Below are 25,966 nucleotides of genomic sequence, written 5' to 3' on the forward strand. Positions count from 1 at the left end.
GGGCAGGAATCCTGTCTGGATCCATGTGGGAAGGGGAGAACGGGCAGGAATCGCACAGGGATCTTTGTGGGAAGGGGAGAAGGGACAGGAATCCCACATGGATACAGGCAGGAATCCTGTGTGGAGCAGAGAGGAGCAGGGATCCTTGTGGGAAGAGGTGAAGGGACAGGAATCCTGTCTGGATCCATGTGGAAAGGGGAGAATGGGCAGGAATCCTGTGTGGATCCATGTGGAGGGGTGAAGGGACAGGAATCCCACATGGAGCAGAGATGGGCAGGAATCCTGCAGGGATCCTTGTGGGAAGAGAACAGGCCACAGATCCTGTGGGAACAGGATCCACAGGGACCTTTGTGGGAAGAGGTGAAGGGACAGGAATCACACAGGGAGCAGGGGTGGGCAGGAATCCTGCAGAGATTCTTGTGGGAACAGGTGAAGAGGCAGGAATCGCACAGGAATCCTGCAGGAAGGGGAGAATGGGCAGGAATCCCACATGGAGCAGGGATGGGCAGGAATCCTGTGTAGATCCACATGGGAAGGGGTGAAGGGGCAGGAATCCCACAGGGATCTTTGTGGGAAGGGGTGAAGGGGCAGGAATCCTGTCTGGATCGATGTGGGAAGGGGAGAACAGGCAGGGATCCTGTCTGTATCCATGTGGAGGGGTGAAGGGGCAGGGATCCTGTCTGGATCGATGTGGGAAGCGGGTGAACGACCTGCGACAGGTTTGAACCCTGCTCCGCGGTTGTTTAACGAGGTTACGGGGTTTCAGGGTGGATCGCGGGTTGATGACCCTGGCAAGGCAAAGGGAAGGACAGGGCCTGATGCCAGCTCCGCTTTCCCACCCCTTTCCCTGCAGATCCCGGCCCGGAGCAGCTCCTCGGGCAGCCGAGCTGCTCGGGAAGAGCCACCGCCTGTCCCTCGGCCTCCGAGCGCCCCAAAAGTCACCGAACATCGCCCCTGGCCGAGCCTGGCGCTGTCCCCGTGTCCCCTCGGGGGTCATCGCACCCCCAAATCATCCCCCCAGCGTGGGCAGCGCCCCCAAATCTCCCTCCCGAGTGTCCCCGAGTGTCCCCAGAGGCCCCGCGGCGTTCAGCAGCATCGCCATCCCCAAGGCCTGTGCGGCTCTGGGCGGCCCCGCGCTGCTCCAGCGGGAGACAAGGCTGAGGAGCCACCGGGGAACGGTCTCAGAGCCCCGCCGGGGCTGCGGGGGCACCGGGGAACGGCCTCAGAGCCCGCCGGGGCTGCGGGGGCACCGGGGAACGGCCTCAGAGCCCGCCGGGGCTGCGGGGGCACCGGGGGCGGCGGCGGCCCCGCCATGGCGGCCTCACCCCGCTCAGGGCCCGGGGCGCCCGTCGCCTTGGCAACCGCTGCGGAGCGAAGGGGCGGAGCCGCCGCTCTGCCGCGATTGGTGGGCGCAGCTGCCGTTCAAGCGCGCGGACGCTGCGCGTCGCTTCATTGGTTCGCGTCCCTGTCACTCAAGGAAGGCTTTGCGCGCCATTGGGCGGCCGTGCTGTCAATGAAGCGCACAGCGGAGCCGGCCGCGCTTCCCCGCTTCTCATTTCCTATTGGCTCAGCCGCGCCGAGCGCCCGGGCCACCCGCGCCTACTCGCATGCCTATTGGTCAGTTTCTCTGCCAATCAACGCGGCGCTGGGGAGGCGGGCGCACCTCTCCGCCGCCCGCTTTTCATTGGTCCGCGCCTCGCTCCCGCCTCCCTTCGCCGGGCGGTGATTGGCGGTGGCGCGGCGCGAGGCGGGCGGGGGGGGCGGTCGGGCCGGGGCGGGGAGCGGCGGCGGCGGCGGCGGGGCCGGAGCGGCGGCGGCGGAGCCCGGCGGGTACCGGCGGGGGCGGATCCGTGGCGGCGGGCGCTGGGTGGTGGTGGCGGTGGTGGTGGTGAGGAGGAGGTCGGCGTGCGGAGGTCGCGGCGGCGTGCGCGGGGCGGGGCGGGGCGGGCGGCGCTGAGGGACGACGGCGGCGAGGCCGCGGGAGCGCGCGCGAGGGTGGGGCGGGGTCACGTGGCCGCGCGCGGGGTGGCGGCGGCGGGGGGCGAGGTCACGTGGGGTCTTAAAGAACCCCGGGAAAAAGGGGCGCGGGGACGCGCACGTGGCTCCCACCGGGCACCCCAAAACCGGGCACCCCAAAACCGGGCACCCCAAAACCTCCCCCGGGAGCCGCCAGTCGCGATCCCGGCCGGCGGGAGCCGCCCCGGCGCGCTGGGGGCGGGGGGAGCGGGGCGGGCCCGGGAACGCTCCCGCTGTGTTTGATGGCAAAGCCCCGGTGCGAACGGCGCTAAGCGAGCACCGCCGGCCCCGTTCCTTCAGCCAGCGGGAAGTTGACGCACCAACCTAAGAATAGCTCGGGCAGGGAAATCGCCGGCCGTGTTGTCGCCGAAGGAAAATCGGCGGCTCCAGCCAGGTTCACGCGGGGGTTTTTTGCGGGGGGACGGCGCTGCGCGGGCAGGGTGGTGCCCGGTGTGTTACCGTGTTTGCTCTCTGGTTACATTTCAGCTGCTGATGAAATCGCAGCCGGGAGCGGAGGAGTCTTTGGACCTTCCCATGCTCGGGACCTTTGACTCATAAAAGGCTCCTTCAAAAAGCGTCGGGAGCAGAAGAGAGGGGAAGGAGAGGAGCCGGAGCAGGGAAGGAGAAGCTGCTGGAAGGAGCGGAGCCCGTCCCGAGCGTGGGCAGCTGCGGGGGGACGGAGGGAGCCGCTGCATGTGGAGTTTTGGGACAGTAAGTCACATGGAATTCCGCCTCTCCGCGTGGTCCGCGGGATAAAAACAAAAGGGAAGGCGAGGGTGGAGCTGCCGGGGAGAGCTCCCGGCTCTAAACTTGGGTTTTCCTCCACTTCTCCGCGCACCCATCTCCTGATTTCCCAGAGGCAAACCGAGCCTTGTTGAGCCGAAAAGCTTTTGAGCTTTCTTGAAACTTTTATCCCGAGTTTGTCGCCCTGCCCTGAGCGGCACAGACGGGTCTGGTGGAAAGTGGGGCAGAGCAGAGAGGCAAACCCACCCAACCTGTTGTGTGGAGGCTTCACCCTCTGCCATCTCCTCGGTGTGGATTCCCAATTCCTCAGTCCTCAAACCCTGAATCCTCAGTGTGGGTTCTGGATCCTGAATCCTCGGTGTGGATTCCCAATTCCTCAATCCTTGGTGTGGATTCCAAACCCTGAATCCTTGGTGTGGATTCCCAAGCCTGAATCCTCAAACCCTCAATCCTCAGTGGGGATTCTGAATCCTGAATCCTTGGTGTGAATTCCCAATTCTCAATCCTCGGTGTGAATTCCCAACTCCTCACTGTGAATTCCCACCCTCAATCCTTCTTTTCCCACCCTCATTCCTCACTGTAGATTCTCACCCCTCAATCCTCACTGTGAATTCCCACCCTCAATCCTGCTTTTCCCACCCCAAATCCTCAGTATAAATTCCCACCCCTCAATCCTCACTGTGAATTCCCACCCCAAATCCTCAATATAAATCCCCAACTCCTCACTGCCAATTCCCACCTTCAACCTTTCATTCCCCACCCTATTTTTATTTTTTTTTCCCCCTCCTTTCCCTGCCTAGAAATGCTCTCTCTGAAGAAATACTTCACGGAAGGCCTGATCCAGTTCACCATCCTGCTGAGCCTCATCGGCGTGCGCGTGGACGTGGACACCTACCTGAGCTCTCAGCTGCCTCCCCTGAGGGAGATCATCCTGGGCCAGAGCTCTGCCTACACCCAGACCCAGTTCCACAACCTGCGCAACACCTTGGACGGTTATGGCATCCACCCCAAGAGCGTGGAGCTGGACTATTACTTCACCGCCCGCCGCCTGCTCAGCCAGGTGAGGGCTCTGGACAGGTTCCAGGTGCCCAGCCCCGAGGTCAGTGCCTGGTTGGTGCACAGGGACCCCGAGGGCTCCGTGTCAGGGGGACAGCCCGGTGGCAGCGGTGGCCTGCAGGACGGCGGCGGAGGTGACGGAGGAGTGAGGGAGAGCGGAGCTGAGCAGGGCTTCGGGGAAGAGCTGGAGGATTTAGGAGCTGTGGCGGCACCTGGAAGTGGAGATCTCACCAAAGAGGTAGGAAGGATTTTTTTTTATTATTATTTTTTTATTATTTTTTTATTATTTTTTTATTATTTTTTTATTGTTTTCATTTTTGTAGATATATATTTCGGGCTTGTTTTAAGGGAGGGGTTGTTGGTTTCCCAGCCAGGAGAACTTTGGATATTCCGTGTGGTGTGTGGGGCTCGGGGGAATGTCGCAATCCTGAATCACAGCTCGGTTTCAGTGCTCCTTCCCGGCTGCTTTTCCCTTTCTGCGTGCTCCCTTCTGCCTCCTGAGGAGCAGTGAAAGGAGGGGAAGGAGCCGAGGGGCCCCTCGTGACTCTGGGGATTGGGAAAGCCCCAGCCCGGCTGGGACACAAACAGCAGCCTTGGGAAACTGCCCCGGCCCAGGTGTGGAGCAGGTGGTTGGGCTGGAGCCCGGCCAGGAGCCTGTCTCTGCTCGGTTTTCCTTCCCAGGAACCTGTCCCTCTTTTATTTTTCCTTCCCAGGAGCCTGGCCCTGCTCAGTTTTCCTTCTTAGGAACCTGTCCCTCTTTTATTTTTCCTTCCCAGGAGCCTGTCCCTGTGTGGTTTTCCTTCCCAAGGGTCTGTCCATGCCCAGTTTTCCTTCCCAAGGGTCTGTCCATGCTCGGTTTTCCTTCCCAAGGGTCTGTCCATGCCCGGTTTTCCTTCCCAAGAGCATGTCCATCTCTTGGTTTTCCTTCTCAGGAGCCTGTCCATGCTCAGTTTTTCTTCCCAGGAGCCTGCTCCTCTCTTGATTTTTTTCCCCAGAATCCTGTCCATGATCAGTTTTCCTCCCCAGGATCCCATCCCTCTCTGTTTTCCCCAGGATCCCACCCCTCTCTCTGTTCTCCTCCCCAGTGTCTGGGCAGAGCTGGACTCAGGAGGGGTTTGGTTTGAGCCCCGACCTTTGGGAATGCCAGGATTAAATCCCAGGGAATGTCGGGACGAAATCCCAGGGAATGCCAGGATTAAATCCCAGGGAATGCCAGGATTAAATCCCAGGGAAGGCCGGGATGAGATCCCAGGGAAGGCCGGGATGGAATCCCAGGCCCTGGGAGCTGCTGCTGTGGTTTTTGGCAGGGCCTTTGTCATGGCACAGCCCGGCCTCTGTGGGGCCTTGGGGCTGATCCACGGCCTTGGGTCCTTGCAGGGAAAAGGAGCAGGGCTGTCAGTGGTGGTTCCATGGCCTTGGGTCCTGTCAGGGCTGTGGACAGAAGGTGTCAGTGGTGATTTGTGTCCTCAGGTCCTTGCAGGGCTCTGGAATGGGGCTGTCAGTGGTGGTTCTGTCCCCTCAGGTCCTGGCAGGGTTGTGGAGAGAAGGTGTCAGCAGTGGTTCTGTCCCCTCAGGTCCTTGCAGGGCTGTGGAATGGGGCTGTCAGTGATGGTTCTGTCCCCTCAGGTCCTTGCAGGGCTGTGGAGAGAAGGTGTCAGTGATGGTTCTATCCCCTCAGGTCCTTGCAGGGCTGTGGAATGGGGCTGTCAGTGATGGTTCTGTCCTCTCAGGTCCATCCAGGGCTGTGGAATGGGGCTGTCAGTGGTGGTTCTGTCCCCTCAGGTCCTGGCAGGGTTGTGGAGAGAAGGTGTCAGCAGTGGTTCTGTCCCCTCAGGTCCTTGCAGGGCGGTGAAATGGGGCTGTCAGTGATGGTTCTGTCCTCTCAGGTCCATCCAGGGCTGTGGAATGGGGCTGTCAGTGGTGGTTCTGTCCCCTCAGGTCCTTTCAGGGCGGTGGAATGGGGCTGTCAGAGGTGGTTGTATCCCCTCAGGTCCTTGCAGGGCTGTGGAGAGAAGGTGTCAGTGATGGTTCTGTCCCCTCAGGTCCTGGCAGGGCGGTGGAATGGGGCTGTCAGTGCTGCTCCATGCCCTCAGGTGCTCCCAGCGTGGCTCTGCCATCCCCAAAGCCCTGCCTGGCCCTGGGCACCGCGGGATGTGCCCGGGATGTGGCTGGAGCTGTGGGAAGCACCGCAAAGACACCCCTGGAGGTGGCCCTGGGAATTCATTCCCGCTTTCCCCTGCGGCTTTTCCAGGGATTTCCAGAGGGAAAATCCCGCTCGGGGTTGGCAGCGGCGACCTTGGGAGGTGCCAGAGGGACACGGGGCCGAATGTCCCCACCTCGTGCTGCTCCCCGGAGATTCCCGGCCTCGGGGGGATCCTTGCCTTGTGCAAGGTCACTCCTGGCAGCCTCCTGTGCCCTTCTCGGGTTTGGGATTCCTGCCTCCCAGGAGCTTTCCCGGGGCACGGAAACCGGGCTCGGATTTGGGGGAAAAGAGGCCGGGAGCTGCTGTTTTATAGAGACATCCACAGGCAGGGAAACTGAGCTCCGGTTTGGGGGAAATTCGGGAGGAGAAGAGCCGGGAGCTGCCGTGTCCCAGAGACCTCCACGGGCAGGGAAACCGGGCTGGGATTTGGGGGAAATTAGGGGAAAAGAGGCCGGGAGCTGCTGTTTTATAGAGACCTCCAGGGGCAGGAAAACGGGGCTGGGATTTTGGGGATTTTGGGGAAAAGAGGCCGGGAGCTGCTGTTTTATAGAGACCTCCAGGGGCAGGGAAACCGGGCTCAGATTTTGGTGAAATTCGGGAGGAGAAGAGCTGGGAGCTGCTGTTTTATGGAGACCTCCAGGGGCAAGGAAACCGGGCTCAGATTTTGGGGGAATTTAGGGGAAAAGAGGCTGGGAGCTGCTGTTTTATAGAGACCTCCACGGGCAGCGAAATCGGGTTCAGATTTTGGGGGATTTTGGGGAAAAGAGGCTGGGAGCTGCTGTTTTATGGAGACCTCCAGGTGCAGGAAAACGGGGCTCGGATTTTGGGGATTTTGGGGAAAAGAGGCCGGGCCTGGACGCGCTGGCCGTGGACCCGGGCTGGGTGGGGACATTGCGGCCGCTCCTCTCCCGGCCCTGCCCCATCCCTGGCCGTCCTCAGCGCTCTCATTTCCACAGCGCTCCCGGCGCTGCCCGCATCCCCTCTGCCTCTGGGGCTCTGATTTCCCCGCTTCCCCCAGCCCGAGGCCGCTGTCGCTCCAGGAAATCCCGTCTGCTTCCCACGTCACTCCCTCAGCCCATCCCGGTGCCCTCCTCCTCCTCCTCCCCCAACTCTCCGCTCCCACATTTCAATGCTTTTATTCTATTTTATTTTAATTTATTTTATTTTTAAGGCGGTATTTTTTCCCACCCTGACTCCTTGAGAAAGGCGGAGCAGGCTCAAACCTCCCCTCGGGGCTCTCCGGCCGCTCCGGGCGGGGATGGAGCCTGCGGATGGCTCCAGGGGCCGGGATGGAAATTTTTCCATGACTTTTCTTGGCACATTGCGACTCGCGGTGGGTTGTGCGCGGCCCAGGCGCGACCTTGCCGGGGGAATACGGAGCGATATAAATAATTTTAGGAAGCTGGAACTCGCTCTGGGAATGCTGTGCGGGTTTTTTTTTTTTTTTTAATTTTTTCTTTATTTTTTTTTGTGGGCGTTGCAGCACCCGGAGAGCGGGCGGGGCGCGGGGAGGGGGAGGAGGGGATGTTCAGGGGAATTATGAAATCCACTTCTTTTTTTTTTTTTTTTTTTTTTTTTTTTTATCCGTGGGATAAAAAAAAAAAAAAAAGAAAAAAAAAGAAAGAAAAAAAAAAAAGCCGGTTTTGAGCCGGGGCTAAAGACAAAGCTGGGATTAAATCCCAGCGCTTCCCTCTGCAGCATTGGGGGTGGGGAGGGCGGCGGAGGCTCCGTGCCCGGGGCCGTTTCCACAACACGAGGATAAAAATACGTGGGGCATGTGATGAGCTGCGGGGGCTCAGCGCTGTCACCCCCCCGCCCGTCCCGGTGCGGGGATCTCCTTACACTTGGCCGCGGTTACCGGAGCCGGGGCGTGCCCGGGGCCGGGAGCCCGCGGGGCGGAGGGCAGGGGGCTCCCGGGGGCCGGGGCCAAGGTGACCCCGCGCAGTGCCCGTGCCCGGCCCGGGGGTCCCGGTGTCCCCGCCCCCCGTTCCCCATTCCCCGTTCCCCGTTCCCGGTGCGGCGCGGGCGGGGCCGGGGGGGGCGGGGCGGCCCCGCTGCGCCAGGGCGGGGGCGCGGCCCGGTGGGCGCCGGGCGGCCGCTGATTGGCCGAGCGCGCTGCCTCCGCCCGCGCTGATTGGTCGGGGCGGCGGCCCCCCTTGGCGCCGATTGGTGGCGGCCACCGCCCGGGGCGGGGCGGGGCTATGGGCGGAGGGGGCGTGGCCCGGGAACGCCGCATCCCGGCGGGGAGGGGGCGTGGTCCGGAGGAGGGGGCGGGGCTTGGCGGCCGCCGCAGCCGGGAACGGCGGGGGGAGGGATTGGGGGGGGGCGGCCCCGGTGAGCCCCTCCCGGTCCCTCCCGAGCCCCTCCCGGTCCCTCCCGAGCCCCTCCCGGTCCCGCCGCCCGCCCGGGGGCCGCCGCCGCAGCCACAGCAGCATCCGCCGCACCGGGGGCGGGGGCGGCTGCTGCCGCCGCAGCGGGGCCGCGCGGGCACCTGTGGCCGGTGGGGCGGAGCGGAGAGCGGCTCCCCCCCGCCGCCGCCGCCGCCGCCGCCGCCGCCGCCCCGGCCGGCGATGCGTGCGCGGCGCCGCGCCCCGGCCAGCCCGCCCCGCCGCCGCCTCCTCCTCCTCTTCCTCCCCCGGGGACCATGATCGGCGTGCGCCGCGGCCCGGGCGGCAGCTGGGGACATGAGAAAGGTACCGGGGCCGCCCCGAGGAGCGGCGGGCTGCGGGAGGTGCCCGGGGGGGTGCTGCGGGCAGCCCGGTGCCGGCGGGCAGCGGGCAGGGGCCCGGCGGAGCGGCGGCGGCGGCGGCGGCTCAAGTTGCATCAGGTGGGTGGGAATGCGGGGATTTTCCTGCCACCCCACCCCTTATGCAAATGGCCGGGATGGCACCACGGGCTGATGCAAGGCGGGCACGGCGCAGCCACCGCCGAGACGCGGGCCCGGGCGGCCCCCGCCGCCTCCCCCGGCGGCGGGCGGGCGGCCATGGGCGGCGGGCAGGGCAGCGGCGGTCATGCGGAGCCCGCAGAGCCGCTCCCGGCCGCTCCGCGGGGCTCCGGAGCCCCGGCACGGGCGGAGGACCGGGGGCGCCCGGAGGGTGGGCTGCGGGCCGGGCGGGGGGTCCCCGGGGAGGGGCCGCTGGGTGGGGACTCCCCCTCCTCCGGCAGGGCCTTTGCGGGGTGGGGGCTGAAGGAAATGTGGTCTGTCTTGCAGGACATCGATTTGATTGACATCCTGTGGAGACAGGATATTGATCTCGGCGCTGGGCGAGAGATTTTTGACTACAGCCACCGTCAGAAAGAGAGCGAAGTGGACAAAGAGCTGAGCGATGGGAGGGAGCGCGGGGACAGCTGGAGGAGTGCAGGGAATGAGGTCTTGGATAGAATCCCGCTAGTTGATGGAGAGACCGGGGAGAGTTTCCCAGCGCAGGTAACACCCCTGGGCCGGCCGGGCTGGGGGCCCTCGGGCTGTGCCCGCGCCTCTGCGGGGGCTCTGCCAGCAGCAGCAGCAGCAGCAGGGTTTGCCCAGGTGGGCAGCAGGATTTGGGCAGGGCCAGCCGCAGAGTCCCCCCGGCCTGAGGGGACAGCAGGGACAGCAGGGACAGCAGGCTGGGCCGGGAGCGGCGGCGTTGGCGCTTTCCCGGAGCCCGGAGCAGGAGGATGGAGCCAGCACAGGAGCACTGGGTGGGGCTCTGGCTCTTTTTCGGATGCGCTGTGGCTCCAGCCCTGCCGGAAGGGAGCCGATTCCTCCTCGGCAGCACCTCCCAAAGCCGCGGCTCCCATCCCCTGTCTGCTCTCCCCGCAGGTGCCCGGTGCGGAGGATCAGACTGCGCTGTCCCTGGAGGAGTGCCTTAGGCTGCTGGAGGCCACCTTCCCTTTCGGGGACAATAACGAGGTGAGCCAGCAGCAGCAGCGCCCCGAGGCTCTCCCCGCCTCGTTCCCTGGCGTTTCGGGGCCTCCCGCAGCAGCAGATTGGGTCTGGCTGCTCCAGGAGGCATCCTGAGAAACCACCCGGGGCCGGGAGGGGGCTGTGATTAATTAAAGCTTTGCTCCCTGTTAGTTGGTGGTGAAGTGGGCGGGAAGGGCGTTGGGCTGGGAGGGTGGCTGCATCCCCGAGAATCCCTGAACGTCCCTGAGCATCCCTGTGTGTTCCTGAGCATTCCTGAATGTCCCTGTGCATCCCTGAGTGTCAATCCCCGAGCATCCCTGAACATCCCTGAACATCCCTGAGAATCCCTGAACGTCCCTGTGTGTTCCTGAGCATCCCTGTGCATCCCTGGAGTGTTCCTGTGTGTTCCTGAACATCCCTGTGTGTTCCTGAGCGTTCCTGAACGTCCCTGTGCATCCCCGAGTGTCAATCCCTGAGTGTTCCTGAGCATCCCCAAGCATCCCTGATCATCCCTGTGCATCCTTGAGAATCCCTGAGTGTCCCCAAGTGTCGCTGAGAATCCCTGAACATCCCTGTGCATCCCTGTGTGTTCCTGAGCGTTCCCGAGAATCCCTGAACGTCCCCAAGCATTCCAGAGAATCCCTGAGTGTCCATCCCTGTGCATCCCTGTGTGTTCCCGAGCGTTCCTGATCATCCCCAAGTGCTCCTGATCATCCTCGGTGTCCCCAAATGTCCACCCCGAGGGTCCCCGCGTGTCCCCAGCCCTGACGGGGTGCCGTGCTCAGTTCCCAGCCGCGGATGTCTCCGCCCTGAGCGAGGCCGTGCCCGGGCAGAGCCGTGCCCCGGGCGGCTCCCCCAGCCTGCTGTCCCCTCTGCTGGCCGAGACAGAGTCCCCCTTCGACCTGGAGCAGCAGTGGCAGGACCTGATGTCCATCATGGAGATGCAGGTGAGCTCCGGGAGGGGCGGGGAGGGTTCTGTCCCTCCAGGTGCGGTGACACCGAGGTGACGCCGCGGTGACACCGTGCCATCTCAGAGCTCTGTCCCCGGGCTCTGGCAGCAGAACTCCCGTGCCCACGTCTCTTGCAGGCCATGGAGGTGAACGGCACCGGCGCCGAGAGCCTCTACGGCGGCCCCGGCGGGGATCTGCTGGCCTCCAACTACAGCCTGGCGCCCGGCACGCCCATCAACCAGAACGTCAGCCTGCATCAGGCCTCGCTGGGCAGCTGCTCCCAGGACTTCTCCCTCTTCAGCCCGGACATGGAGAGCCCCTCGTCCATGGCGGGCGGCTCGGCCCTGCTGCAGCTGGCACCCGACAACTCCACGGGCCTCAACAGCACCTTCGGCTCCACCAACCTGAGCGGGATCTTCTTCCCGCCGCAGATGAACAGCACGGGCAACGAGACGGCCGGGCCCGAGCTGCCCGACCCCCTGGGAGGGCTCCTGGACGAGGCCATGCTGGACGAGATCAGCCTGATGGACTTGGCCATCGAGGAGGGCTTCAACCCCGTGCAGGCCTCGCAGCTGGAAGAGGAGTTCGATTCCGACTCGGGTCTTTCCCTGGATTCCGGCCACAGCCCCGCGTCCCTGAGCAGCTCCGAAGCCTCGTCCTCCTCGTCCTCTTCCTCTTCGTCCTCCTCCTCCTCCTCGTTTTCCGAGGAAGGCGCCGTGGGCTACAGCTCGGACTCGGAGAACGTGGACTTTGAGGAGGCCGAAGGGGCCGTTGGCTACCAGCCAGAGTACAGCAAATTCTGCCGCATGAGCTACCAGGACCCGGCGCAGCTCCATTACCTGCCTTACCTGGAGCACGTTGGCCACAACCACACCTACAACATGGCCCCGGGCGCCCTGGACCCCGAGGAGGCCAAAGCTCCCGGCGCCGCCAAGAAGAGCGGCAAGGAGAAACCCTCGGAGCTGCTGGACAAGCAGCTGAGCCGCGACGAGCACCGCGCCAGGGCCATGAAGATCCCCTTCACCAACGACAAGATCATCAACCTGCCCGTGGAGGAGTTCAACGAGCTGCTCTCCAAGTACCAGCTGAGCGAGGCGCAGCTCAGCCTCATCCGCGACATCCGCCGGCGCGGCAAGAACAAGATGGCCGCCCAGAACTGCCGCAAGAGGAAACTGGACACCATCCTCAACCTGGAGCGCGACGTGGAGGAGCTGCAGCGCGACAAGTCCAAACTGCTCAGGGAGAAGGTGGAGTTCCTCAAGTCCATCCGGCAGATGAAGCAGAAGGTGCAGAGCCTGTACCAGGAGGTGTTCGGGCGGCTGAGGGACGAGCAGGGCCGGCCCTACTCGCCCAGTCGTTACGCTCTGCAGTACGGCAGCGACGGCAGCGTGCTGCTCATCCCCCGGGCGCCCGCCGAGCCGCAGCCGCGGCGCCAGGAGCGCAAGCAGAAGGACAGGAGGAAGTGAAAAAACACACAAAAAAAAAACCACAGAAAGGGGGGAACGGCAAGGCTGGAAGGGAGAAGTTTTTGGGATGAGGGCAGAGCCTGGAAGATGATAAAAAAAACAAAAACCAGATTAAAAACAAAAAAAAAACAAAGCAGCGCTTGAGGAAGGGGGGAAAAATTTTGATGCCTTCTTAGCTGATTGTGTCTTGTGGAAAGGGCGCGAGGCGCCGGGGACTCTGCGGGAGTGGCCGTCCCAAAAAATGAACAAAAAACCACAAAAATGTCTCGAGGTGGGGGACACACACACAAAAAAAAACCAGAGCTTTTTGCCCCCCTGCCCTTAGCAAGCCCAGCTGCCTCCGGAGCCATCCATCCATCCCCGGGATGCTGGGAGAGCAGGGACGAGCTGGCAGCGCTGCCGGGGAGGTTGGCACGAGGTGGATTAAAACAGAAAACCACACACAAAACAAACCAACAAAAACTACTGTTAGGAACTGGCTTTAAATAAGAGAAACAACAATGAAAAAAAAAATCACACAGAAAAAAACCCAAGAGGAAAAAAAAGAGGTTTAAGAGAACGGACTTGAAACCGAGTGATAGGAGAGACGTTTTTCTGAACTTCCAAAGTTCTGTGATTTCAGGTAGTTGGTTGTTTTTATTTTTATTTTTTTCCCTTTTCTCGTTTTGGTTCTTTTGTTTTTTGCTTTTTTTTTTCCTTCCTTTATTTTCTCCTCTTCTCCCGACCCCGTTTTTGCCATCGGTGTGTGTGTGAGATATTCCAGATTTCTCCTTCCTGGATCCCAGAGCAGGGCAACACGTGACTTCCACAAACCCTTCACAGGCCGAGGGAGCTCAGAGCCGGAGGGGAGAAAAACAAAAAAAGGAAAATAAAACCCATCCTGGGAGAGAAGGACGCCGAGGAGGGATCCACACAGAGCTTTGGGATGGTGGGAAGGGGCTGGAGGAGCAGCAGGATGCGTTCTGCTTCTCCTGGGAGATGCTTGGGGAGGGATTTGGGGTCAGGAACAGCACAAGGGGAGCCCCAACCCTGACCCCAGCCCCACCTCGGGGTCCCCTCCCATAACCACGCTTGGGTTTCTTGTTTTTTTTTTAAGGGGGGGTTCCAGCCTTGATTTTATTTTTATTTTTTCCTTATCCCCTCCATTTTAGGGTCTAGAAGTGCTTGTGTTGAGTAAAAACAAACCTAAACGACAACAACAAAAAACCACAAAAAAATTTACAAAAAAAATTTACAAAAAAACCCAACCCCAAAACCAAAAAAAAAAACCCAAAAAAAACCCAAGGAAAAAATACAAAAAAAAAAAAAAAAAAAGGGAGAAGCCCAACCCGTTGAAAAGCTGCTCAATGTTCTCTTTGCCATAAAGATTCCGTGTAACCGTGTGATCACATTATAGGATTCTCTTCTGTCCCTAGAGGTGTTGGTCTGACTTCCTTCGTTCTTTTATGTTTTCAGGAGGGGGGTGGGGGTAGTGCCTTGATCACTGTCAGGTCTCCACACCTCGGAGACCATCCTAGAGCTGGATTTCCATATAGCACAGCTGGGAGTGTTCTGACTTTACCAGCAACCAGAAAAAATAAAAAAACAAAAAAAATAGAAACGAAAAAAAAATTAAAATATATATAGAATTAAAAAAAAATTAAAATAAAAAAGGTTAAAAAAAAAAAAAAGGAAATAAAAGAAAAGAATGGCTTTTTGTGAGCCAGTCCTGTGCGTGGGATCCGAGGAGGATTCCAGGGCCCACCTGGAAAAGCAGCAGGGAAGGAGCCGCTGGCAAAGATGTGTGTGGGTTTGTGGGAATGTTTTTTCCAGGTTTGGTGGGGATTTTTTGGGGAATGCTTGGAGCTGGGATTGGCTGGAGGAGAGCCCCTTCCAGTTTCCCAGGAATGAAGCACAAGTTGGGATGTGGGGAGGTTGGGATGGAGAGAGAGAGAGAGCCCTGTGCGTGTGCTTTAAATTATTATTTTTTTGTTGTTATTTTTTTTGTGTTTTTTTCCTCTCTTTTAGAAAACTTATTTTTGATTTGAATGATCTGTGACCTGTCAGGGAGAGAAGAGAGAGATTGTTGTGAGCACAGGACAAAAAAAAAAAAAAAAAAAAAAAAAAAAAAAAAAAATTAAAAAAAAATAATAAAAACGGCTTATTCACTGTACCAGCCTCGGCTCCGGGGGGTTTTATTTGGGATTTGGGCTGGAATTCGGGGATTTTCTCCCAGTGCAGCAGCTCCAGAGTCAGCATGGATGGGAGGGAGGTGTCCCAGCCCCGGGGATGGAGGAGGAGAAGGAAAAGGAGGAAAAGGAGAAGAAAATGAGAAGGAAAAGGAGAAAAGAAGAAGCAAAAACTCCCCTGTAGGAACAACCAGCTGTGGCTTTTTTGCCTTTTTTCCCTCTCCAATCCAAGGAGAAGCGAATTCCTGGGTGAATTCCTGGGTGAATTCCCAGCTCCGGAAGGGATCCACCGAAGGGACCCGCTGCTCCCCCCGGGATCTCCCGCAGCTCCTTCCCTGTGCCCAAAGCCATCGGGAAGTTCCAGGTGATCCCGGGGCCTCTGGAGCCTGAGGAAAGCTCAGCCTTCCCTCCTCTTCCTCCTGGAGCTGCCATTTGCTCTTGGAGCCATCATCTTCTTCCTCCAGGAACCATCATCCTCCTCCAGGAACCATCTTCCTCCTGGAGCCATCATCATCCTCCTCCTGGAACCATCTTCCTCCTGGAGCCATCATCATCCTCCTGGAGCCATCATCATCCTCCTCCAGGAATCACCATCCTCATCCAAGAACCATCATCATCCTCCTTCAGGAACCATCATCATCCTCCTCCAAGAACCATCATCATCCTCCTTCAGGAACCATCTTCCTCCTGGAGCCATCATCCTCCTCCATGATCCATCCTCTTCCTCCAGGAACCATCCTCTTCCTTCTCCAGGAATCACCATCCTCATCCAAGAACCATCATCATCCTCCTCCATGATCCATCCTCTTCCTCCTCCAAGAACCATCCTCCTCCTCCTCTTCCAGGAGCCACCATCTTCTTCCAAAAACCACCATCTTCATCCAGGAGCCGCCATCCTCCTCCTCCTCCTCTTCCTCCTCCAGGAATCCTCCAGAGCTGACCCCGCTGTCCCTGCCCAGCCCCGGAGCTCTGCCAGGCCCCAAAAGCCCCCAAAACCCCAGAAAGGCCCCCAAAAGCCCCCCAAAGGCCCCAAAAGGCCCCAAAGTCCCCAAAAGTCTCCCAAAAGCCCCCAAATCCCAGGACGGGGCTGAGAAGGGAAGCCGAGGTCACTTACCCACCTCAGGGCTCAGCCTGAGCCTCTGCTGCGGCTGGAGGCCAAAACAACCCCAGAACCTGTTCCAGAACCTTCTCCAAAGCTCTAACCTGGCTCAGGGCTCACCTTCCCTCCGTGTCCTGCTCTACCTGGGCACTCACGGCTGGAGGAAAGGGAGCAAGGTAAAGAAAAGGTTAAAAAAAAAATAAAATAAAATAGTAATAATTCAAATTTTCTTTCTTTTTTTTTTTTCTTTTTTTTTTTGTTTTTTTAAAGGAATTTAAAAATCAGGATTATAAATCTAAAATTTTATTGAGACCAAAAAGGAAAAAAAAAAAAAAAACCACAAAAAAATCATCATCAAAACAAAAGGAAAAAAAAAAAAAACAAAACAACAAAAACCAACAAATCCAAAATAAAAACTGGACAGAGCTCGGTATGAAGTTAAAATCCAAACACGAACTTTTACATTTGCACACGGAGTTTTTGCACAGGAACCCAAAACACATGCTCATAAAAAAGGTTTGTACAATTCACGTCGAGATCCCACCCCTGGAGTCACTTCAACAGTTCAGGATTTGGGAAATAAATCCGAGTTTAAAAATCAAAATAATAAAAAAAAAAAACAACCTCCCCAGAGGTTTTGGGAAAAGAATTCCCAACCTGGATTTGGGAGGAAATTTGGGAATTGATTGGATTTATTTTTTTTTTCCTTGTGCTGTTTTTGGCCCTCCCACGTTCCCTCCCTGCTGACTGGGCAGGAAAAATCCAGGTTGGGAAAAGGAACGAGTGGTCAGAAATTCAGGAAATCTTTTTTTTTTTTTTTTTTAGGATTTTCCCCCCCCCCTGCCCCGGATTTGGAGAAATAGCACCTTAGAACAAAAAACCAAAACGGGTTAAAAAGGCGACAAAAGGGTAAAAAAATCCATCCCCCCTCATACAATGCACGTGTCAGGAGTGGCAGTTCTGCTGCAGGACGATACAGAATCACAAAGTTGCATTTTCACAAAGTCTTCCCCCCTTTTTGATCCCCTCCCACCCCAAAAATTCCCTCCCTTTTTCCACCCCCCCCCCAAAAAAACAAAAAATTCCCCCTAAAAATCACTCGAGGATCAGCTCCGGAGATTTTGGACATTCACAGTTTCAGTGTCTCTGTCCCAACTTTTGGGATCTTCTCCCTTTTTCCCTTAATTTTTTTTTTTTTTATATCCACCAGAATTTCTTTGCTGAATTCAGTTTTTTTTTAAAAACAAAAAAACAAAAAAACAAAAAAAAACCCAACAAAACAAAAAAAACCCAACTAAATTCAGTTTCTTTTTTTTTTTTTTTAAAAAAAAGAAAAATAAAATCTGGGAACGATCTGGGAACGTCATTTCCCTCTTTGATTAAAAGAGACCAAATTGCTCCCCCCCCAAAAAAAATCCCTCCCTTCCCAAAGGATAAACACCAGGAAACAGCAAAAGAAAGAGGTAAAAAAAAAGTTAAAAAAAAAAAAAAAACCAACAAAATAAAAGGAAACGAACAAAAGGCCAATAAAAATCCGAATGGAAAGACCTACACACGTCTACGCCTTAAAAATGCAGAGTGAACACTTTTGGGGAGGGCTGGGGGCTGCTTTTGGGGTGGGCTGTGGAGGGGAGGCAGGATCCATCTGCATTCCCATCCCCATCCCCATCCCCATTCCCATCCCAATCCAATCCCAATCCAATCCCAATCCAATCCCAATCCCAATCCCAATCCCAGCCCGGTGAGTCCTTCAGGGGAGGGGCTTTGCTTTTTCTCCCCCCCAGTTGCTCTGAGGCCCCTCCCCGAATTCCCACCTGATCCCAAAGTTCCTGGATCCACCCCTCCCCTGATCCTCCCCTCACCCCGCTTTTCCCGACGGAATGTGGGATTCCGTGGATTCTGCTGGAATCTGGGAGCAGAGGAGCGGCTGCAGGGCACGCTCACGCTCACGCTCACACTCACACTCACACTCACAGCCCGGGCTGGGGGGACTCTTCCTCCAAACCCCTCCTTTGCTCAACACCCCACCGAAGTTCCGATTGATCGTCTTCCCAAAAAAATAACAACGGCCAAAACCACGAAATCCCCTCCCCGAGGAGGCGCCCGGAGAGGGGCCCGGAAGGGTTTAGTTCTTGTCCTCTTTCTTGTCATCGTCCTCTGAGGGGTACGAGTGCCATGTCAACCGCTCCTCGTAGAAGGAGATCACCACCTGCGGGCACTTGATGTTGGCCTCCTTGGCGGGCACCAGGTCGGCTTCGTCCGAGTTCTTCCTGTGGGACAGGACACGGGTCAGGGAGGGGGAAAACCCTAAACCCTGACCCTGACCCTAAACCCTGACCCTGACCTTAAACCCTGACCCTGACCCTAAACCCTGACCCTGACCCTAAACCCTGACCCTGACCCTGACCCTAAACCCTGACCCTGACCCTAAACCCTGACCCTGACCCTAAACCCTGACCCTGACCCCAACCCCTGACCCTGACCTTAAACCCTGACCCTGACCCCTGACCCTAAACCTTGACCCTGACTTTAAACCCTGACCCTAACCCATAACACTGACCCTGACCCATAACACTGACCCCTGACCCTTGGCGGGCACCAGGTCGGCTTCATCCGAGTTCTTCCTGTGGGACAGGACATGGGTCAGGGAATGGGGGAAAACCCTAAACCCTGACCCTGACCCCTGACCCTAAACCCTGACCCTGAGCCCTAACCCTGACCCATAACACTGACCATAACACTGACCATAACCCTGACCCCTGACCCTTGGCGGGCACCAGGTCGGCTTCATCTGAGTTCTTCCTGTGGGACAGGACACGGGTCAGGGAGGGGGAAAATCCTAAACCCTGACCCTGACCCTAAACCCTGACCCTGACCTTAAACCCTGACCCTGACCCTAAACCCTGACCCTAACCCATAACACTGACCCTAACCCTGACCCTAAACCCCAACCCTTGGCGGGCACCAGGTCGGCTTCATCCGAGTTCTTCCTGTGGGACAGGACACGGGTCAGGGACGGGGAAAACCCTAAACCCTGACCCTGACCCCTGACCCTGACCCCTGACCCTAACCCTAAACCCTGACCCTGACCCCTAACACTGACCATAACCCTGACCCCTGACCCTTGGCGGGCACCAGGTCGGCTTCGTCCGAGTTCTTCCTGTGGGACAGGACACGGGTCAGGGATAGGGAAAAACCCTAAACCCTGACCATGACCCCTGACCCTAACCCTAAACCCTGACCCTAACCCATAACACTGACCCTGACCCCTGACCCTTGGCGGGCACCAGGTCAGCTTCATCCGAGTTCTTCCTGTGGGACAGGACACGGGTCAGGGGAAAGGGGGAGCAGAATGGGAACCCTGACCCCAACCCCTGACCCTAACCCTAAACCCTGACCCATAACACTGACACTAACCCTGACCCTAAACCCTGACCCTGACCCATAACACTGTCCCTAATCCTGACCCCTGACCCTAAACCCCAAGCCCTGACCCCTGACCCCTGACCCTTGACCCTGTCCCTTGGCAGGACCCAGCTCGGCCCTGTCAGCCCTTCCTGCGGTGGGAGGGGAGAGGGGGAATGGGAGCAATGGGGAAAACTGGGGACCAGAAGGGGAATGGAGCCCCTGAGATATCCCAGGAAACCCCAACCATAAAATCCTAACCCTGCCCCTGAACCCCAAAACCCTGACCCTGAACCCCAAAGCCTGGACTGTGACTGTCCCCTCCTGGCAGGGACCTCAGAAGGTCCCTCCTGATCCCTCTTTTCTCCAGGATCAACATTCCCACCTCCTCAGCTGCTCCAAACCCTTCCCTGTCCCTTGTGGAGATCCAGAATTCCCACTCTGATCCCTCTTTTCTCCAGGATCAACATTCCCACTCCCTCAGCTGCTAATGGAGCTCCAAACCTTCTTTGTCCTGGGATTAGAGCCCCATGTCCCCTCCTGGCCACATCCAGAATTCCCACTCTGATCTCTCTTTTCCAGGATCAACATTCCCACTCCAGGAGCTCCAAACCTTCCCTGTCCCTTGTGGAGATCCAGAATTCCCCTTTGATCCCACTTTTCTCCAGGATCAGTATTCCCACTCCAGGAGCTCCAAACCCTTCCCTGTCCTTTGTGGAGATCCAGAATTCCCCTTTGATCCCTCTTTTCTCCAGGATCAACATTCCCACTCCCTCAGCCGCTCCTGGAGCTCCAAACCTTCCCTGTCCCTTGTGGAGATCCAGAATTCCCTCTCTGATCCCTCTTTTCTCCAGGATCAACATTCCCATTCCCTCAGCTGCTCCTGGAGCTCCAAACCTTCTTTGTCCTGGGATTAGAGCCCCATGTCCCCTCCTGGCCACATCCAGAATTCCCACTCTGATCTCTCTTTTCCAGGATCAACATTCCCACTCCCTCAGCTGCTCCAAACCCTTCCCTGTCCCTTGTGGAGATCCAGAATTCCCACTCTGATCCCTCTTTTCTCCAGGATCAACATTCCCACTCCAGGAGCTCCAAACCTTCCCTGTCCCTTGTGGAGATCCAGAATTCCCCTTTGATCCCTCTTTTCTCCAGGATCAACATTCCCACTCCAGGAGCTCCAAACTCTTCCCTGTCCCTGCTCCAGCCCCTCCTCGGCGTGACCCCGAAGCGCCCACAACTCCTGATCCCACCCAATTCCCGATCCAGCGGCTCCGAGGGAAGGCTCCAGCGGCTCCCTGCCCTCCCTGGGAATGTGGGCAGGGGTCCCAGGCCCCCGAGACCCTCACCACTTCATCAGGAACATCAGCTCCCCGCTGGAGTCCGTGGCCCCGATGATCCGCTCCGGCTCGAAGCCCCGGGCGAAGCCTCGCGGTTTCTCCGACTGCGGGAGGGCATTAGAAATTAAAATAAAAATTAAAATTAAAATAAAAAATAAAAAAATGAAGGGATGGAAAGGAAATTTTGTTTGGGAATTCCTGGAGTGACGTTCCCGGCTCTGGGGAGGATCAGGCTGAGGTTTCAGGGGTGAGCTGAGGGCTCCAGGAGAGGTCTGGAGAAGGGAAGGATCAGGGACAGGAGCCAGGAACTGGGTGAACTGGGAACAGACTGGGATCAGACTGGGATAAAACACTGGGATCAGACTGGGAACCCAAACTGGGAAAAGACTGGGATCAAACTGGGATAAAACACTGGGAACAGACTGGGAACAGACTGGGAACCCAAACTGGGATAGGGCAGGGAACAGACTGGGATCAAACTGAGGATGGGAAATCCTTGGGAGCATTGGGATTTTCTCTAGAACAGGAATTCCCTGGGAACACCAGGACTTTCCCTGGGATGGGAATTCCCTGGGAAAACCAAGATTTCCCCTGGGAACCCCAGGATTTTCCCTAGGACAGGAATTCCCTGGGGACACCAGGATTTCCCCTGGAATAGGAATTCCCTGGAAAAACCAGGACTTTCCCTGGGAACCCCAGGCTCTCCCCTCTTTCCTCTCCCTGCCTTACCAATCCAAACCCACCCATCACCTCCCACCCCTCCGGAAAAAAAAAACCCTTGGAACACCATTTCCCAGGGATTCCACTGGGAATTCCCCTTCCAGGATCCCATTCCAGCCTCACCTCCTCCTTCTTTTTCTTTGGTTTGCTCTCCTCCCCTTTGTCCTCCGTGTCCGACTCGGCCTTGCGCTTGCTGCCCTCGGACTTCTCGCTCTCGTGGGCGGTTTTCTGGGATTGCAGGAATTCCGCGATCAGATCCGGGCAGTCCAGGTTCTCCTCGGGCTCCCACGTGTTGTCCTCGCTGCCAGCAAACACAAAGCCCACCTTTTTTCACCCAGATATTCCTGGGTTTTACTGGTTTTCCCCAGTTTTTCCCAATTTCCCGCAGTTTTTCCCAGTTTTTTCCCATTTTTTCCAGATTTTCCCAGTTTTTTCCAGCTTTTTTTCCCACATTTTCCCATTTTTTTCCAGCTTTTCCCAACTTTTTCCAGATTTTCTCAGGTTTTTCCAGCTTTCCCCATTTTTCCCCCAGCTCCTCCCAGGTTTTTTTCCAGCTATTCCCAGGTTTTTTTCCAGCTATTCCCAGCTTTTCCCAGGTTTTTCTCACATTTTTCCCAGTTTTTTTCACGGCTTTTTCCATTTTTTCCCCAGCTTTTTTTTTCAGCTTTTTGCAGATTTTTCTCACATTTTTCCCAGCTTTTCCCAATTTTTCCCAGGTCTTCCCAGCTTTTCCCCAGTTTTATCCAGCTTTTCTCTCCCTCCCTGCTTGGGGACAAGAAATCCTTGTGACCACCGGAATTTTCCTTAGGAACTCTGGGATTTCCTTTGGGATCATTGGGATTCTCCAGGATTTTCTCTCCCTCCCTCCCAGGGACAGGAAACCCTCAGGATCACTGGGACTTTCTTTGGGATCACTGGGATTTTCTTTGGGATCACTGGGATTTTCTGTGGGATCACTGGAATTTTCCTTGAAAACAGTGGGATATTCCTCAGGAACTCTGAGATTTTCCTTGGGATCACTGAGATTTTCCTTGGGAACTTCGGGATACTCCTCAGGAACTCTGAGCTTTCCTTCAGGATCACTGGGATTTTCCAACGGGATCACTGCGATTTTCCTCGGGATAATTCAGATTTCCCTCAAGATCTCTGCGATTTCCCTCGGGATCTCCGAGATTTCCCCATTTTTTCTCTCTCTCCCCACCCCAAAACCCCCCTCAGGGATCCCTCCTTCCCCTCCCACCTCCCAAAATCCCCGTCTGGATCCCTCTGGAATCACTCACTCGGAGAATCCTTTCCACTTGAGCAGATATTCCACTTTCCCTTTCACCACGCGCCGGTCCAGCACCTTCTCCACCACGTACTCCTCCTCCTCCTCCTCCAGCACCTCCTCCACCTTCTTCTTGTTCTGCTTCTTTCCCATTGTGCTGGCCAGCTTCTCCGCTTTCCCGGGCTGCTGCAGGGCGGAAAAACGGGAATAAAAACCGTTGGGACTGGGAATTGTATTCCCAGGAAGAGCCCAGGGTAATCCCAGTGGAGGTACTCTGTTGTTTTACCAAAAAAATTCCAGTTTTTGGCTTCTCTGATTCTTTTAATTTCAGCCATTTCCTGGGATTTAGTTTTTATTTTTTTCCCCTAAAAGCTGCTCTAATTTTTTTTCCTTTCCTTTTCTTTTCTTTTCTTTTTCTTTTCTTTTCTCCTTTCTTTTCTTTTCTTTTTTCTTTTTTCCTCTCTTTTCTTTTTTTCTTTTTTCTTTTTTCTCCTTTCCCCTTTCCCCTTTTTCCTTTCCTTTCCTTTCCTTCCCTTTCCTTCCCTTTCCTTTCCTTTCCTTTCCCCTTTCCTTCCCTTTCCCTTTTTTTCAGCTTTTCCCAATTTTTTCCAGCCTTTTCCTGAGCTCCTCTTCAAAAAAAACCCCAAAACAAACCAAAAAAACCAAAAAGTGATTTTCCCATCCAGGATTTTCCTCTCCCCTGCCTTGCTTGGGATAGGAAAATCCTCAGGGGAAAAAAATTGGGAATTTCTCATTTTTTCTCTCCCTGCCCCTGGACAGGAAATTCTCAGGAAAAACTGGGAATTTCTGCGAACTCCAGGAGTTTCTTGGGAGCTGAAATTCCATCAGTTGTTAATCCCAACGAAATCCAGGTCACATTCCTTTGGGAACTCTGGGATATTTACCCAGCTCTTTATCCCAGGGTTTTTCCTCAGCTTCCAGAGCTGCTCAGGGAGTCAAAAATCCCTGAAAATCCATCCAGGAAAACTCGGGATTCGGAGCTGAGAATATTCTGGATTCTGAGCCAGGAAATCCCTGGATTTGGGGCATTTTTGGGTTCATTTTGGGGTATTTTTGGGTCCATTTTTCCCAGATTCCCACAAGGAATTCCCAAAGGATGGAGGAAACCTCATTCCAAGACAATTCCCAGGTTTTTTTTTGGGCTTTTCCCAGAGGCTGGAGCAGCTCAATTCCCTGGATTCCAGCATCCTGAGCCCTCCCCTCTCCATTTCCAGCGGAATTTTGGGATTTATCCCTATTTTTATTTGTCCCCCTCTCACATTTCCAGCCTTTTGCACAGCAAACCCTGGGATTATCCCGCCAAATTCCTGATTTTTCCACGCTGCCATCCCTCAGTTTTACAGGAACACACGGAGCTGCTTCCAACCCCATCCCTGGGATCCTCAATCCACATTCCAGAGGTTTCCCATCCCAAAAATTCCCCCGAGGGAGGGATAATTCCTGGGATAACCCTGAGCCATTCCCAGCTCCAAATCCGCTTTTTTTGGGGTTTTTTTTTTTCCCCTGGAAAAAGACTTTCCCTTTCTCCAGACACACAAAAATCCCACAGATATTCCCAAAACCTTTTCCCAGCTCCCATTCCCGGAGTTTTGGTTCTTCCAGCTCCCAAAATTCCAACAGAATTCTTCCCAAAATCAGCTCCTCTTCCCTTCTCAGCCCCAGCTCCGCCCCGAATTCCCCCGATTCCTTTTTCCAAACCCAAATTCCCGGGATTTTTCCTGTTTCCCGCCAAAAGTTGTGGCTTGTCCCTCCCTCGATCCCGATCCTGCTCCTTCCCCAGATTCCCGATTTTCCGTGGAGATCCTTTTCCTCTCATCCCAAGGGGTTGTTAAAGCCCCGTCCCCCCCAAAAAATCTCACTTTTCCCCCCAAAAATCTCACTTTTTTCCCTCAAAAATCCCACTTTCCCCCCCCCAAAATCCCACTTTTTTCTCTCAAAATCCCACTTTTTCATCAGAATTCCCCTTTTTTTCCCTACCCAAATCCCACTTTTCCCCTCCCAAATCCCAAACTGGTTCTCCCCATAAATCCCACTTTTTCTCCTCCCCAAATCCCTTCTCCTCGCCCCCTAAAATTCCCTTTTTCTCCCCCACAAATTCCACCTTTTCCCTTTCCCAAAAAATCACTTCCACCCCTCAGTTTCCTGTTTTCCCAGCTCCTTTCTCTCCCCATGGGATCTCCCCCATCCCAAAATTCCAGGACCCCAAAACTCCTGGAGCCCAAAATTCCCTTTTTGCCTCCTGCAGCTCCTTTTTGGGGGGCACAGCCCCAGAGCCCCTGTCCCAACATTCCTGACATTCCATCGCACTGATCCCCCTCCCCCTGCTCCCCAAAATCCTCCCTGCACCGAGCCCATCACCCCAAACCCGAAATCCCCAAACTCCATCACTGATCCCCAAATCCCTGACCCAAATCCATCACTGAGCCCAAAATTCCATCCCTGACCCCAAAATCCCATCACTGACCCCAAATCACATCACTGACAAATCTCTGCACTCCAAAATCCCATCCCTGTACCCCAAATCCCATCACTGACCCCAAATCCCATCCCTGCATCCCAAAATCCCATCACTGACCCCAAAATTCCATCCCTGACTCCAACCCTACACCCCAAATCCCATCCCTGACCCCATCCCTGCACCCCAAACCCCATCCCTGACCAATCTCTGCACCCCAAACCCCACCCCTGACCCCAAAATCCCATCACTGACCCCAAACCCCATCCCTGACCCCATCCCTGCACCCCAAACCCCATCACTGACCAATCTCTGCACCCCAAACCCCATCCCTGACCCCAAAATCCCATCCCTGACTCCAACCCTGCACCCCAAATCCCATCTCTGCACCCCAAAATCCCATCACTGACCCATCCCTGTACCCCAAACCCCATCCCTGACCCCAAATCCCACCCCTGCACCCCAAAATCCCATCCCTGTACCCCAAATCACATCCCTGACCCCAAAATCCCATCCCTGACCCCAAACCCCATCCCTGACCAATCTCTGCCCCCCAAACCCCATCCCTGACCCCTCCCCATCTCCCCACCCCCCTCCATCCCCTCCCCCTCCCCTCCCCCCCTTTCCCCCCTCCCCCTCCCCCCTCCCCTCCCCCAACGCCCCGCCCCTCCCCCCCCTCTACCCCCCCTCCCACCGAGACCCCCCATCCCCCATCCCCCCCTCACGGCCCCAGTGTCCCCCGCCGCGCTCGGGGCGCCCGTTGCCGGTTCCCCGCTGACCTCGCACAGCCCCGCCGCCGCTGTCCGAGGGAAGGGGCGCTCGGGGCTCGGGGGGGGCCGGGGCCTGGCCGCGCTCCGTCCGCCGCCCTGAACAAAAGAGCCCGGCCAGCGCCGCTGCCCGCCGCGCGCACCGCGCCTGCGCCGCGCCCGCGCGGGGCACGCCGGGAGCTGTAGTCCGCCGCCGAGCCGCAGTGCGTTCCTCTGAGCGGGCCGCGGGGGCTGATGGGAAGTGTAGTCAGTCCCGCGGGGTAATGGCGGCTCGGTGCGCGCGCGCGCGCGGGGGGTGATGGGAAGCGTAGGCCGCCGCCGCGCGCGGAGGATCATGGGAAGCGTAGGCCGGGGGTGGTTCAGGCCTTTTCCGCTAAGCGCGCCGGGAATGGGAGAATTAAATATG

General features: G+C 56.9%; 2 protein-coding genes across 4 annotated transcripts in view; one reads left to right on the forward strand and one right to left on the reverse strand.

Annotated features, from left to right (window-relative positions):
• Positions 1-1,766: 1,766 nt before the first annotated feature.
• Positions 1,767-25,966, forward strand: part of NFE2L1 (NFE2 like bZIP transcription factor 1) — a 54,679-nt gene continuing 30,479 nt past the window's right edge. Inside the window, exons 1-7 of one of the 2 annotated variants that reach the window (XR_010746028.1) lie at positions 1,767-1,830; positions 2,503-2,727; positions 3,561-4,054; positions 9,231-9,446; positions 9,822-9,911; positions 10,691-10,852; positions 10,993-12,728. Coding sequence is in view for 1 of the 2 variants with exons in the window: in XM_066340360.1 (XP_066196457.1) it covers positions 3,563-4,054; positions 9,231-9,446; positions 9,822-9,911; positions 10,691-10,852; positions 10,993-12,321 (2,289 nt within the window). In the remaining variant the exon portion in view is untranslated. Of the gene's footprint in view, positions 1,831-2,502; positions 2,728-3,560; positions 4,055-9,230; positions 9,447-9,821; positions 9,912-10,690; positions 10,853-10,992; positions 13,512-25,966 lie in introns of those variants that run through there. The other variant, XM_066340360.1, reaches the window with a different exon arrangement.
• Positions 17,371-25,703, reverse strand: CBX1 (chromobox 1). 2 transcript variants are annotated; one of them, XM_066340367.1, is made up of 5 exons: positions 25,573-25,703; positions 22,331-22,500; positions 21,174-21,351; positions 20,340-20,434; positions 17,371-17,858 (listed from the first exon to the last, which is right to left on the reverse strand). In XM_066340367.1, the coding sequence occupies exons 2-5, from the start codon at positions 22,468-22,470 to the stop codon at positions 17,714-17,716; spliced, it is 558 nt and encodes a 185-aa protein (XP_066196464.1). In that variant the 5' UTR covers positions 22,471-22,500; positions 25,573-25,703; the 3' UTR covers positions 17,371-17,713. The 2 variants fall into 2 exon arrangements, with proteins under 2 accessions (XP_066196464.1, XP_066196463.1); XM_066340366.1 differs by having other exon boundaries at positions 22,331-22,503; positions 25,573-25,697.

The sequence above is a fragment of the Sylvia atricapilla genome, unplaced genomic scaffold, assembly GCF_009819655.1.
Source record: "Sylvia atricapilla isolate bSylAtr1 unplaced genomic scaffold, bSylAtr1.pri scaffold_69_arrow_ctg1, whole genome shotgun sequence".
Lineage (NCBI taxonomy): Eukaryota > Metazoa > Chordata > Aves > Passeriformes > Sylviidae > Sylvia > Sylvia atricapilla.

Excerpts from the sequence above, each read along its gene's own strand:
- CBX1 (XM_066340367.1), bottom strand. The coding sequence starts at position 22,470 with ATGGGAAAGAAGCAGAACAAGAAGAAGGTGGAGGAGGTGCTGGAGGAG. Across the intron at positions 20,435-21,173 it reads CAAAGAAAAAGAAGGAGGAG|TCGGAGAAACCGCGAGGCTT; the intron begins GTGAGGCTGGAA and ends GCCCTCCCGCAG. Across the intron at positions 17,859-20,339 it reads CTGATGTTCCTGATGAAGTG|GAAGAACTCGGACGAAGCCG; the intron begins GTGAGGGTCTCG and ends CCTGTCCCACAG.